At 39.6% G+C, this 13,767-nt stretch overlaps 2 protein-coding genes across 2 annotated transcripts in view; both read right to left on the bottom strand.

Annotated features, from left to right (window-relative positions):
* The window catches only part of LOC134755207 (uncharacterized), a 417,347-nt gene that overhangs the window by 237,164 nt on the left and 166,416 nt on the right, over nt 1–13,767 (bottom strand). The window lies entirely within an intron of this gene.
* On the bottom strand, nt 9,636–12,858 carry LOC134753786 (uncharacterized). The gene is made up of 4 exons (XM_063689725.1): nt 12,771–12,858; nt 11,300–11,944; nt 10,234–10,550; nt 9,636–9,656 (listed from the first exon to the last, which is right to left on the bottom strand). The coding sequence occupies exons 1-4, from the start codon at nt 12,808–12,810 to the stop codon at nt 9,636–9,638; spliced, it is 1,023 nt and encodes a 340-aa protein (XP_063545795.1). The 5' UTR covers nt 12,811–12,858.

The raw sequence follows: 13,767 nt of genomic DNA, 5'->3' as shown, positions 1-13,767 counted from the left end.
TTTATAAAACAAACCAAATAGAGCAAATACATGTTTTGTATGAAAAACTTAATTTCCCTGTATTTTTTTTACTATGGTACCTGAAGCTACATAAACTAATTACAGACCTAGATATAGCTTATTTTATTGTAAATAAATACAAAGTTGCAGAGCAATCTAGCTAGTGGTTTTAAAATGAGAGCGTAACTACGTTTGTATGGAGAACCGAGCTTGCCGGGGACTTAATTACTTTATCATGTAGCTGTATCCTATAATCAAAGGGCCCTCACGAGCTTGCCGTTACTTTTTCTCATCCAATATCTTTACCTAATTACAATCTGTGGCAACCCTTATTTGCCTCCGGTATATAATCAACTTTGTTTATCTTTAGATAAAGTTGTCTTTTCTATAAACACATTGAAGCTTTTCTTTGGGAAAATTCCATTGTTTTGACGTGGCTTCGTGGCTGACACTAACATGGTTACTTAGTTATGAATAGTCTAGAATGTCATGTAATTAACAATGGCAGGTTGCGAGAAAACTGCTATTAGTAATGAAGAAATAAACTGTCTCCCTGCGACGGCATACATAATACATATACTATAAATAATAAAATAGACTGTAGGTACATTTTTCAGTTCGAAAAAGTTTCCTTGTCCATAAATATACCCCGCCCGTTGGTTTGACAATTTTGTCGTTATTAAACGCGCGCGCGCGCGACTAATATATTGATTCTAGATTTCAATGTATGGGCAACACGGCAAAATTTATAATTTTGTTTTACTGCTGCTGTGTTATACCTGTAGGCGATTACATTATTTACACTACTCTCCCCCCCCCTCCCACATTCGGCTTCCCCCCTCCACCCCTTGAAAAGTGTCCCATTTTACAGATTTTCTCAATTTTCAGCAAAACGGTACAAGCTACGATAAAATGGTCAGACTAAATTATTTATTGATAAATTTCCTACAAATAAGTACTGACATTCATTTTGATACGAGTTATAGTTTTTAAGCTATGGTGCGCCAAAGTGCCAAAGTTTACTAAAATCTGCCATTAACATAAATGAGACATTTAATACATAGGAAACAATAATGCTTAAAATGTAACACAAGAAATGCATTTATAGTAGTTTATGCAACTGATATATAATGAGAGGCCTTAAAATAGAAGTGCGGTTTTATCCAACGAACGTTAGCGAGTTTCATAATAGAATCACACGAGTGTTTTAAGGCCTAATTATGTACTGTTGCATACACTAATTTATCTACACATATCATAAGTATATGGGTTGTGGAGGGGGGAAGCCGAAGGGGGGAAGCCGAAGGTGGGGGGGATGGGAGAGTAGTGTATTATAATGTACTCACCTGCAGGTATAACACAGCAGCAATAACACATCATTATAAATTTAGCCGCAAAAAAATCTAGAATGAATGTATTAGACGCGGCGCGCCGCAGTACGTGACGCCCACCCGTCGTGACCGCTACTTACTCAGGCACTGTTAGTGCTTGAAAATGGAGACCTAGGCTCTCCGAAACATGTCGCGTGAGTGACTAAAAATACTTGAGTGAAACCGCTAAGTTAGTTAAGTTAAAATGTCTCACAATAGTTTAAATTCGATTGACGCAGCGTTAGGTTCTGGCTTGCCACCGACGTATATTAAAATTTAACTCTATTAACATTACTTCCAATTACTCTCGTTATTTCTGACCTGTCTCATAACCCAATCCCAACCCGTATAAAGCCCAGCATTGTTAACCCCCCGTCCGCTACAAGCACCCCGCGACGCGACATGGTTCCGCACTCACTAATATTGCTGGATATCTCGAACAACTGTTAGCACTTTTTCGCCTTCTGTCGGAAAGTATTAGCCTGTTAGTGCTATTTCGATGAATCAATTTAGGGGTCATCCATTAATTACGTCACACGTTTAGGGGGTGGGAGGGGGTCCAGACAATGTGACATGTTGTGACACGGGGGACGGGGGAGAGGGGTCACAAACTTTGTGACGTCACATTTACTTGTAACCGAAAATTGTTTTGGTTTTTTTGTATTCGCGGTACAAGTGGTATCTACAATTAACTCAATTTATTAATAGGCTAGTTTTTGAAACGAAATATCGTTTTTATTCGTGAAATTTTATTCCTAATCGGTTTCGTGTCATGCAATTTCTAATGTTGCTATTATAAAAAAAATATACATTCGATTTGCTCTATGGATTTGCTGATTTCGTTGAAAACAAAATTTCCAAATATATTTCACACAAGGGGGGCAGGGGGTTGCCAATGTGACCAGGTGTGACAAGGAGGGGGGGAGGGGTAAAAAATCACGAAATTCGTGTGATGTAATTTATAGATGACCCCTCATTTTGTAAGTAATTATTGTTATGTAACTGACAGTGTATGATTAATACCAATAAAAATTCTATCTATCTATCTTAAATGCATTCGAATTGCATTGAAACGCTATGAATACGGATTGTACATGTTCCCTTCACCCGTTTCCGTTGTTGTCTAGTGTAATTACACGCTGATATATCAAGGCATTGGGTTTCATTTCTGTCATTAGTGCGATCCAGTCAACTTATATTTTTTCCAGGAATTAATTCCCAGCAAGCTGGAAATCGTCTTAAGACTAATCGTTTGGAGACTCCGCAAGAACCAGGAGATTGAAGATCTGGTGTCCGAGCCGAACATCATCGGAGAAACGAAAGCCGCCAGGCTCCGATGGCTCGGGCACGTAGTCCGGATGGAGGAAGATCGCGCAGTCTGGAGGGCGTACTCTGGAGTACCAAGTGGCCGAAGACCGTCTGGACGCCCTGGGTACCGCTGGAGAGACGAAGTGCAGAAAGACCTCAGCGAACTCGGCGCCGTCGACTGGACAGAAACGGCTTTGGACAGAGTAGCATGGCGGTCTTTGGTGTCGGAGGCCAAGATCCACTTCGGGTCGTCGCGCCACAGCAGTAAGTAAGTAAGTAAGCTGGAAATCGTCTTAATACCTTCATTTGGTTTTAAATTAGTGTAATCCGCTTCGCTTCGCTCTACTGGCAACCTTTCTTTGTCGATACCATCTCACCGAACAGGTTTCATGTCCTATTCTTTCTCTATTCAGGCAGCTCGCCTTTGGAATAGTCTCCCTGTTAAAATTAGACAGTGTCCGAATAGATTTGCATTTAAAAAATCCTTACGTGAGTACTTTGCTGGCAGAACGATGAATTCTTAGTGTTTCTGTTTTGAAAGTTTCATCTGATATCTTATGTATTTGTATGTATGTATATTGTATGTATTTATATGAATATTATATATACAGATATATGTATGTATGTCTATGCCTATCCATTATTTAACTATACTTGTATATATGTAATCACTATGTTGCACCGCCTACAAATTATCTGCTTTGCCCGAAGGTTGACTGGTAGAGAATGCCTCATAGCATTAAGTCCGCCTTTTGTACGATTGTATTTTCTTTTGTGCAATAAAGATTAAATAAATAAATAAATCCGAGTTTGCTCCATTCCAGATGTGGATTTTTTTGCAATTTTTTAGTTTTTTTCTTGTAGTTCAAAAACGGTACGTCCGATGGAAAATGTGCTCTAATCATGATAAAAATGGATATCTGAGCTAAAAATGCTAGCCGCCACTTTTAATATTTTTTTTGGTAAATATAACCGTGTTACTATCCGAAAAAAAATCTCACCAGTGTCCGACAACAACCAACGCTCCTAAAAAGTATCCATACCTCCTGGGATGGAGCATACTCGGATTATACGCATTTAGGACCAAATGAAGGTATTAAATTGATTTCCAGCTTGCTGGGAATTAATTCCTCAAAACGCTTTTTTTGTATCTAATGTGACCTAAATTGTTGAATTGTTGTGTGACAAGTAGTTGAAATAGAAATAATAAAATACTTTATTGTGCACTACAAAGAAAAATACATGTTACAAACAAAGACAGGACCTTAATGAGTAGGTAACAACAGACGGACTTATCGCTTAAAAGCGATCTCTTCTAAACAACCTTCAGTTATTGAAATATTTGAAATATGATAATAGTGCGGCTCCTTAGCTCGATTTAGTATGGAAGTATGGTTTATAAGAATAAAATAGAAGTAGAAAAACACCGAGGAGTTATTGTTCCCCGTTCCTCCCCCCCACTTTTATATCCCACTGATTATAAGTCCGCCGGACAATATCAGCCTGTCAGTTAGAACAAAAGTTTGACAGTTCCGAATTTTTTTATTACTAGTTCATGTCATCAACTGACGGTGTTTCCACCGCGATACAACGGGCTGAATATTTTTACAATTCGTAGCATCGTAGCATCTAATTATCATCATCATCTGACAAAGGGCCGGAAGGCGATGACTGACGATGTGACGATATATTATGCTCCTAGCCAGCGGTCTGCTACTTTCTAAAGTGATACTTTTAAGAATCACTAAACCTTATAAAACAAGGTCCCCCGCCGCGTGTGTCTGTATGTTTATGTGTTCGCGATAAACTCAAAAACGACTGAATGGATTTTCATGCGGTTTTCACCTATTAATAGATAGATTCTTGAGGAGAGTTTAGGTGTATGCTTTGTTAAGGTTTTCTGTAAATAGTTAAAATATGACGATGTTTGTTAATGATATCGGAAAAAATCACGTCTAGGAGATTTAAGCGAAAATGCTGCCTAATCCGTTCGAGATCCATAGGTACTAATATTATAAATGCGAAAGTCTGTCTGTCTGTCCGTCTGTCTCCAGGCTATATCTCACGAACCGTGATAGCTAGACAGTTGAAATTTTCACATATGTTGTATTTCTGTTGCCGCTATAACAATAAATACTAAAAACAGAACAAAATAAATATTTAAGTGGGGCTCCCATACAACAAACGTAATTTTTTTGCCGTTTTTTTGCGTAATGGTATCTACGGAACCCTTGTTACTTAACCAATGTTTGACAGTGTATAGTGTATGACCACATGATCAGTACCAATAAATAAATGAATCAACCAATCAATCAATCATGCTATTTGAAAAAAAACCGGCCAAGTGCGAGTCGGACTCGCGTACGAATGGTTCAATACCATTACGCAAAAAACGGTAAAAAAAATCACGTTTGTTGTATATAAGCCCCCCTGAAATATTTATTTTATTCTGTTTTTAGTATTTGTTGTTATAGCGGCAACGTGGCGGCAACAGAAATACATCATCTGTGAAAATTTCAACTGCCTAACTATCACCGTTCATGAGATACAGCATGGTGACAGACGGACAAACAGACAGGCAGACAGACAGAAATACAGACAGACAGCGGAGTCTTATTCATAGGGTCCCGTTTTCACCCTTTGGGTACGGAACCCCAAAAACTTTAGCTGTTAGCTGCCGCACCAAAAGTGACTCGATTCGTGCTAGGCGCAGTCACCCCCGCCCGCCCGCGCCCCACCACCCGTTATCCAGTCCCAGGCAAGCTCGGCCGGATTTCACCTTCCCATACAAACGTTACGTTCTCATTTTAAAACTACGTGTTGGATTGTAATGAAACTGTGCACTTAAAATGACATGAGTTTATATAGCTCCAGTTTATAAAACAAACGAAATAAAGCAAAATCAAGTTTTGTATGAAAAACTTAAAATAGCTGTTTTTTTTATTATGGTATCTGAAGCTACATTAAACTAATTACAGACCTAGATATATACCTTATCTTATTGTAAGTACAAAGTTTCAGAGCAATCTAGTCAGTCGTTTTAAAATGAGAGCGTAACTAGGTTTGTATAGAGAACCGAGCTTGCCGGGGACTTAAAGTAATATTTTTTAACTATAGCTGTTAAGTCCCCATTTTGCTCTCTGAATATTAAGATTATTGAAAATATTTTGACACAATTCTGTATATAACAACTTGTTGTATAGAATTGTATCAAAATATTTTCAATTATCTTAATATCCAGCGAGGAAAATGGGAACTACGTTTTATGGAAAGGCGGTTTTAGGGAGCTCGTCCACTTATTAATGAAATACATATTTTTCCCATCACCAAACTCCATTTGTTTGTACTACATCATCAATGTGGGCTTCTCTTAAACGGAGGCTTCTCTCGAGGCATGTGTCTTATCTGCCTGATCTTAGTGTGCAGCCTCTTCAGCACTTCGTAGTAGTAGTTAAAGTCAACGTGCATCTTCGCCACCTTATGGTGCAATGTCAACGCGGGCGCACTAGACCCGAAAACAACCCACAGGTTCTTTTTCTGCCTTACATTTAGTATTTCCAAAATTCTAGTCGATTTCTTGTACATAAGCATCAGTCTTTTAGCAATAGTACCGATGCGGTAGGCGTCTGAATTCTTATCCACGTACTGGGATCTTTCGAATAGTTTCAAATGATGTCTAGCCATGTAAACGAGTTGTAACATGGAGTCTACGATTTTAGTTCGGAACTGCAGGTTGGTAGCCTGCATATATTGTTGGTCGTCTTTCTCGTATAACTGCACGCGTCTGTTCTTAAACGGTCCTCCTTCAAGAAGCACTGGATCCTCTAAGTTGCCTCTGATCTGACGCCGGAACAACTCTTCGTTGCTTCTGAATTGTTCCATGTTTAAATAGGATTTCATATTTTTGATTAAGCGGGTGATGAAATTTAAATTGCCTTTTTCGGAAAAAGACACCACGTCTTGAATTCTTGGATACTTCTTTTTTGATTCCGCCACACCTAATGAAAGTAATGAATCCATACTTAAATATATATATATATATATCCCAGAACTCACCCCTTAAGGGGGTGAAAAGGGTGTGGAAATTTGTATGCGGAATCAGCCTGCAAGACTTTGCTGTACAAGTTTTTGCAGGAGACGCTACTGATGGGAGACCATGGCTACCTCAAGCTGAATGTTTAGCAGGTAACATTTAGGTGGTGAAAGGGAGGTGGAACTTTGTATGGAGAAACAATAATAGCTCATTGGTTAAAAAATAAGTTACCCAAGTAACTAATTCCACGCAGACGAAGTCGCGATCAAAAGCTAGTGAATGAATAAACCTGAAAAATGTACACTGCTATGGGAGTCCAAGCAGGAGGAGTGAGGTAAACAGCGGTCAGTTTTATAATGAACTTCTATTAGGATAAATCGTCGCCTTATATAGTATTTCTATACTTTATTTAAAACAGAAAGATAGGTATCTTAGAGCTATAGAATCTAATCTACCCTTTGACGTAAATCGCGCCTCTAACGATAGTGATGGCATGTCTTCTATCCCACTCACGATCGCCGGATACATGAAGTGGGTAGTGTAAAATACAGCAATTCAAGATTACCCTTCCGCGGAGAATCTCACTGGCACGCCTGCGCAAGGCTCAGTTGCGCCAGGCCGTCGATGTCGATCACATCGCAGAACTAAACGCATGCCCCATAGCACTCCCTCTCAAGCGATGCGAATACGTTTCGCCTGCCCGATCTCGTTATAACTATACGTCTGAGTGTCTTGGCTAGATGCTTTCATTAATTTTCCACTCATACTTCCACCCCCTCTTCACCCCTAAAAGGGATCGCTATTAGTCAAAATGCATAAACATTCTTTGTTTCTTACAAAGAGTTAAATGTATAAAAGTCTTATATTCCCTGTTAGAGAAATTGTTGAAGCCCTTTACAAATTTTCACCCCCCTTTTTCTTTTTACACCCTGACGGTATGATTTCGGGAAAAAAACTTTCATATCCTTACCCACAACTCAAAACTATCTCCATACCAAAATTTTAATCGGTTCAGCGGTTATTGATTCCCCATACAATGATTTCTGAGATAAAACTATCCTATGTCTTTTCCTGGGACTCAAACTATCTCTGAAGAGGTAACATATATAGAGATACACTTAATTCGTATTTAATGTAAGTTAAATCGTGTTAATGTGAAAAGTACTAATAATAATAGTTTATTCCTGCGGACGGACAGACGGACATGGCGAAACTATAAGGAAAACTGGCCAAGTGCGAGTCCCACGAAGGGTTCCGTACAATTACGCAAAAAAACGGCAAAAAAATCACTTTTGTTGTATGGGAGCCCCACTTAAATATTTATTTTATTCTGTTTTTAGTATTTGTTGTTATAGCGGCAACATCATCTGTGAAAATTTCAACTGTCTAGCTATCACGGTTCATGAGATACAGCCTGGTGACAGACAGACGGACAGCGGAGTCTTAGTAATTGGGTCCCGTTTTTACCCTTTGGGTACGGAACCCTTTGGGTATGCAATTTTATCATATTCAATACTCGTAATTATTAGTATATACTTACATATCAAAATTAAAATTATCTTGAGTTTCATAGATGCGATCATCACACGTGGAGTTTTAAAACAACGTAAATAGGTTTGTAATATTTAGCAATTTAAGTAGCTGATTATCTTAAACAATAATTTTATGGTAAAGTACCTCTTTATTTCTTTATTGAATAGGTACTTTCTTGGTAAGACTTTTATTGGGGAAGTGGGCGGACGGTTGCGGGAGAGTGGTCATGACCCTCGCTCCGGGTTGTTCCTTTTGCAAAGGTTGTCCAATTGTCCATCGCTGTTCAACGCGGCGACGCGGCGAGCGTGACGGGCTCCTTTGCGTCTGGAGTCTGGAGTGGCGAGGGGCGAATGTTGTGAATAGTTTTTGTGTTTGTTAGTTTCTAGTTTACGTTAAGATTTTATGTTTTTTTTTGTATGACGTATGTATGTATGTATTGTGGACTTATGTTGCTTTCTTGGTATGTCTACCATAACAAGTGTTCCATGGGGCATGGATGTCCAAGTATAAATGGGTCGATATCAGGGTGCCTAGCTGCCTAGCCAAGGTGACAATCGCATGCGCTACGACTACGACAAGGGTCTCCAAACTTTTTTACCTGAAGGCCATATTGCACCTCAGAAACTTTCGCGCGGGCATGAATATAGTATAAAACTGGATAAGGCACATGAGGGGTGGGAACTGTCAGAACGGGATAGTCTTATATATCTTTCAGTAGGAATAGCAGAGAAAGCGTTATTATTGTTTTTTTTTATTCCCCACCGTAAATTTTTATGGTTTTTCACCTTCCCATACAAACGGAGTTTCGTTCTCATTTTAAAACTACGTACTGGATTGTAACGAAACTTAGCCCATACAATGACATGAGGTATATCTAGGTATGTAATTAGTTTATATAGCTCCAGTTTATAAAACAAACGAAATGGAGCAAAAATAAGTTTTGTATGAAAAACTTAAAAACGCTGTTTTTTAAGGTTCCGTACCTCAAAAGGAAAAAACGGAACCCTTATAGGATCATTCGTGCGCCTGTCTTGTCTGTCTGTCCGTCTGTCACAGCCTCACAGCCTATTTTCTTCGAAACTACTGGGCCCATTAAGTTGAAATTTGGTACACATATGTAAGTTTGTGACCCAAAGACGGACATGAAACGTAAACAAATGAATTTTAAACATGGGAGCCACTTTTGTCTCCACTTGTCTCCCATATCTTACTGCGTTCGAGCGCCAAACTACCTCGACAGAGATGGGTGTGCCTTTCAACCCTTGGTTATCTACTATTTCGTGTCAGTCTTAGTGTCGAATTACAGAGGTTTGTTACTAAATAACTTCGAGATATAGAGGTGATAAAACAAAAAAAAATCGAGTTATAGAGGTAGAATTTAATTTTTCGACTTAAGTATCGAGTAGGGGATCCTGGAACAATGAAGGGAATTCTTTAAATCTTATACAGTGGAACCTCGATAAGGCGAAATCCTCGTTGATACGAAATAATATGGCATTCGCTTCCCTTCAAAGCCTTAACCTACGTAACTCGAAATAATTAACTGAATTGTACCTACTGGATATTATTTCATCTTAACGAGGTAACCAACGATTTCCTTCACGACTATCTAGTACAAGTCAGTTAAATATGTATTTAATATTTTAATGTTGAATACAAAGAGTATTACAAAAAAAATATAACAATTACACATAAAAAAATAATAAAACTAAAACTAACTACAATTGTAATAACTAAAGCTAAAAATTAAAAATACCTATCAAGATTTTGTGGTAGGGTGCCCATCACGCAGGCAGCGTTCCCGCGCTGGATTGCTATGGCCAATCTTTGCGCGAGAAAGCCGCCTGCGCGAGGGTCACCTGTGGCCTCCCTTAGGCGTTTGCTGAGCGCCTTGTGGAGCCCCCGTGCCCCTCTACCCCACGGGCCTAGTGTCTCGACGCCAAATGCTACAAACTCGTAGTGTGCGCCGAGACAACTATATTTCTTTACCTTGAAGCGTTCTCGGACGTCAGCCGCCGCCCCGGCCTGTTTGCTGGTGGCTGAAATGTAGGACGCCGCCAACGTATCTGCACAGGTGGCGTCCCACACCAGCGCGCGGCCCATCCGCCAGGGGATCAACGACATCCCGTCGGGGCGCTTGCCGTCATCCCTTGCGATCTGGGGCTCCAGAGCCGCAGGGACGTTGGCGCTGACGAGCGCTCTCCTCAGGATGTCGTTGAGAGCGGCATGACGGGATAGGCGGCCGGCACCCGAGGAGCAGGCGAGTCCATGGTGGCCGAGACGATCAACGGAGGCTCCACAAGAAGCTCCAATGTATTTAATTGTATTTATAAAAAACGGTTGTTTCATTTAATTATCTCACCTCTATAACTGAACTAGCCAGACTAGCCTGTATTCTGAACTCTATTACTGAGACCCTTTTTAAATGAGACACATATTTTTTTCAACCTGGATAGCTGAGAAAACTGTCTAAGTGAAATACCTGTTTAAGTGAGACTAATTCGCAGGTCCCTTGAGATCTCAGTTATCCATGCAGGTTTCACTGTATTTCGCATATTATTTCGTATCAACGAAGATTTAATTCGCCTTATCGAGGTTTTACTGTATAATATTTAAAGAATTCCCTTCATTTTTTCAGGATCCCCTCGTCAGATCCCTATTTGATGATAATAGAGCCAACTGTAAAGTACTTAGACTTAGACCTTTTCGAGCCGTCTTTGATATATCGGGACACATACAAATAAAAAATGTCCCGACAAATTGAAGATTCGATTCAAAGTTCAGAAGACGGTTAAAATTCAAGTTTTGAATGATTCACGGTTAGTTTCACTGGACTTATATTGACCGGGATATAGACCGTGATTACCTTTTGTATTGTTTTTGAGCTCCCGATATTTCAACGCAGTTACATGCATCTTGTTCACGGGTAAAATTAAATATTGGTAGCTCAAAAATAATACAAAAGGTAATCACGGTCTATATCCCGGACAATCCCGGTCAATATAAGTCTAGCAAAATTAAAGTCACTGCTGTAGTAACTTCAATTATAGCGGACTAGGAGTGTGAATAGGATTTCCACTCATCTGCTCAAGCCTTTCATGTAAATGCATTTGTACGAAGAACAAGTGTATGAAATCTTCGTGCGCCATAACAATCTTGTGATGCAAATTTAGAACTGAAGTGCTCTCTCTATTCCATTTCCCATCATTTTGCTTCTCTATCATGACCGTATGATATCTCATAGCCTTATATAGCAAAGAATCCAATCTCCGTATGATCAAAGCTACACGGTACTCTGGTGATTCCTTGTTGATATATCCGTGGACTTCGAAGCTTTTTATTTTCGATCTAGCCATGTAAATGAGTTGTAACATGACATCCGCCATTTTCGTTCTGAATTGTATTTTGTACGCTATGGGAAATGTATTTGCGTTACGATATGTTTGCACGCGTCTAGTATCCTTTGTTATTTTTTCATCTTGTAGAAGTAAATCGCCTCCAAGAACGCCCATCAGTTGATTGCGAAATGCGGTATCGTCTTGTTTTAGTCTATGGACGTCCAATTTTTCGATGTCTATAGTTAGTTCGCTCTCTGCAGCTCCCTGTGTTGTCTGCTGGGGCGTTTTGAAAGAGACTACGTCTTGAATGGTTGGGTAGGACTCTCTGTCTCGAAAAGAAGTTCCCGGTGAACAAAAGAGGCCTGAAATTTAAATAATGGAAAAAGAAATGTGGTCACTTTTGCAAATATGACTGCCTAGGCTATATGCGTACGCACGTAGGTATTCTTGGCCTTGTGTGCCTGATTTGTTTTTTTTTTGCACATTGCGGCGACACTTTAATCTTTAACCGAACTTAGAGCAAGTTTGAAAAGTAAAACGAGCAAAACGTTTGTTAAACTAACCGGAGTATACGGTTTTTGTTCCTCAAAACCACCTCTTCCTCTTTCTTTAAAGAAAAAAAGTTTGTACCTATTCCTATTCATAAGCGTTAAGTATGACTCACGTTAGACCGGACCGTGTCCGGGCCGGAGCTTCCGGCGCTTCGTGTTCTATGGAAAGCATCACGTGATCACCTGTCATAGAAAAGTAAGCGCCGGAAGCTCCGGAAGCCCGGTCTAACGTGAGTCATCCTTTAGTTTCTCAAGAACCTCAATTTCTTTGGACACGTGTCTCGGCGAGACGGAACATCCATGGAACGTCTGGTTGTGCAAGGAAGAATGGGAGGTGACAGGGCTTGAAGAAAATCGCCAATGAGATGAGATCGACCAAATGAAAGCCAGTGTGCATAAACATTCTTTGTTTCTTACAAAGAGTTAAATGTATAAAAGTCTTATATTCCCTGTTAGAGAAATTGAAAGCCAGTGTGTCGGCCACAGTAAGCGAATGCTCACGGAAAGCAGATCTACGGGAGGAATGGCGTACGTAAGCGACCACTCTGTAAAGAGTGCAACAAAGAAGAAGAAGAATAGAGTTTCTCAAGGTGATTAATTTGGCCAAATAAATGTAACATTCTACAATCATACTTACTTATCAAGAATATTTTGTTGAATACTGACAGCATCGTCATACTGTACTTAAACACTTAAATTGTTATGTGCATATTGTGCATTGCTAAATTATCAGACCTGCTTATATCTTTGGCTATTAAATTATAATAATTGCTTTGAGTAATGGCATGTATTTAAAAAGAATGGTAATAGTATTTTGTGCAACAAGTAATAAGGGTTCTTAAAATTTAAGGGCCGAAATTACAAAACGACACGAAGTTGTGTTTTGTAAATTCAATTCAATTTATTTTAATTAAGATATAAATACAAAAAGACAAAACACAGACAAAAAACAAAAGACAGGCCCGAGAATTTTAAGACGTAATTAAAGCCTGGCCAGGAATATATGATCACGCGCCATGTTGCGGAATTTCACTGGAACTATTTTTTTCATACTATACTGAACTGTTACCCTATACAAGAGAATAAACAGCGCCCTCTTGACAATGATCATATATTACTGGTCAGGCTTTATGTACCGCTGCACACAATATTTTTTCTAAGACAGCAGCAAACACCTAAAATTATAAATAAAATCAAAGTAAATAATTGTTTCAATCTTTGCCTGTTTGTTATGGCTCCTGTACACCTTGGCCCAGCGTAGGCCAGTCTAAGGGACGCAGCTATGCGGTGGAATGTGATAGCAATATCACTTGCTCCCTCTAACGCATAAACGCGACCCTTGGACTGGCCTACACTGGGCCATGGTATACAGGAGCCATTACACTTCGTCTATTAAGAGTCCACAGGACACTTAGCGTCTATTAACATGTTATCTAAATGTCCTCTTCGTGAGTGTCCTCTTCATGATTGCTGCGCTTAAAGACCATGATGTAATCACTGCTCCCCCTCAACCAGTTTCAGCCCACGTGCCAACGAACGTGGTTTACCGTTTACCAGAGCGTGACCACTGCGTGTGCAAGTTACTAAGAGCCACTGTTGAGATATTTACAGAAAATAATGGCAAGGTTTTCCGC

Source organism: Cydia strobilella, chromosome Z, assembly GCF_947568885.1.
Source record: "Cydia strobilella chromosome Z, ilCydStro3.1, whole genome shotgun sequence".
NCBI classification, from domain to species: Eukaryota; Metazoa; Arthropoda; class Insecta; order Lepidoptera; family Tortricidae; genus Cydia; species Cydia strobilella.
Note: the sequence above shows the minus strand (reverse complement) of the source record. Positions and strands in the feature narration are given on the sequence as shown.

Coding starts and splice junctions, on each gene's coding strand:
- LOC134753786 (XM_063689725.1), bottom strand. CDS start 12,810: ATGACGATGCTGTCAGTATTCAACAAAATATTCTTGATAA. Junction 10,551..11,299: donor AAATCCTATTCACACTCCTA/GTCCGCTATAAT, acceptor AATACATTGGAG/CTTCTTGTGGAGCCTCCGTT. Junction 9,657..10,233: donor ACGTCCGAGAACGCTTCAAG/GTAAAGAAATAT, acceptor TCATTGTTCCAG/GATCCCCTACTCGATACTTA.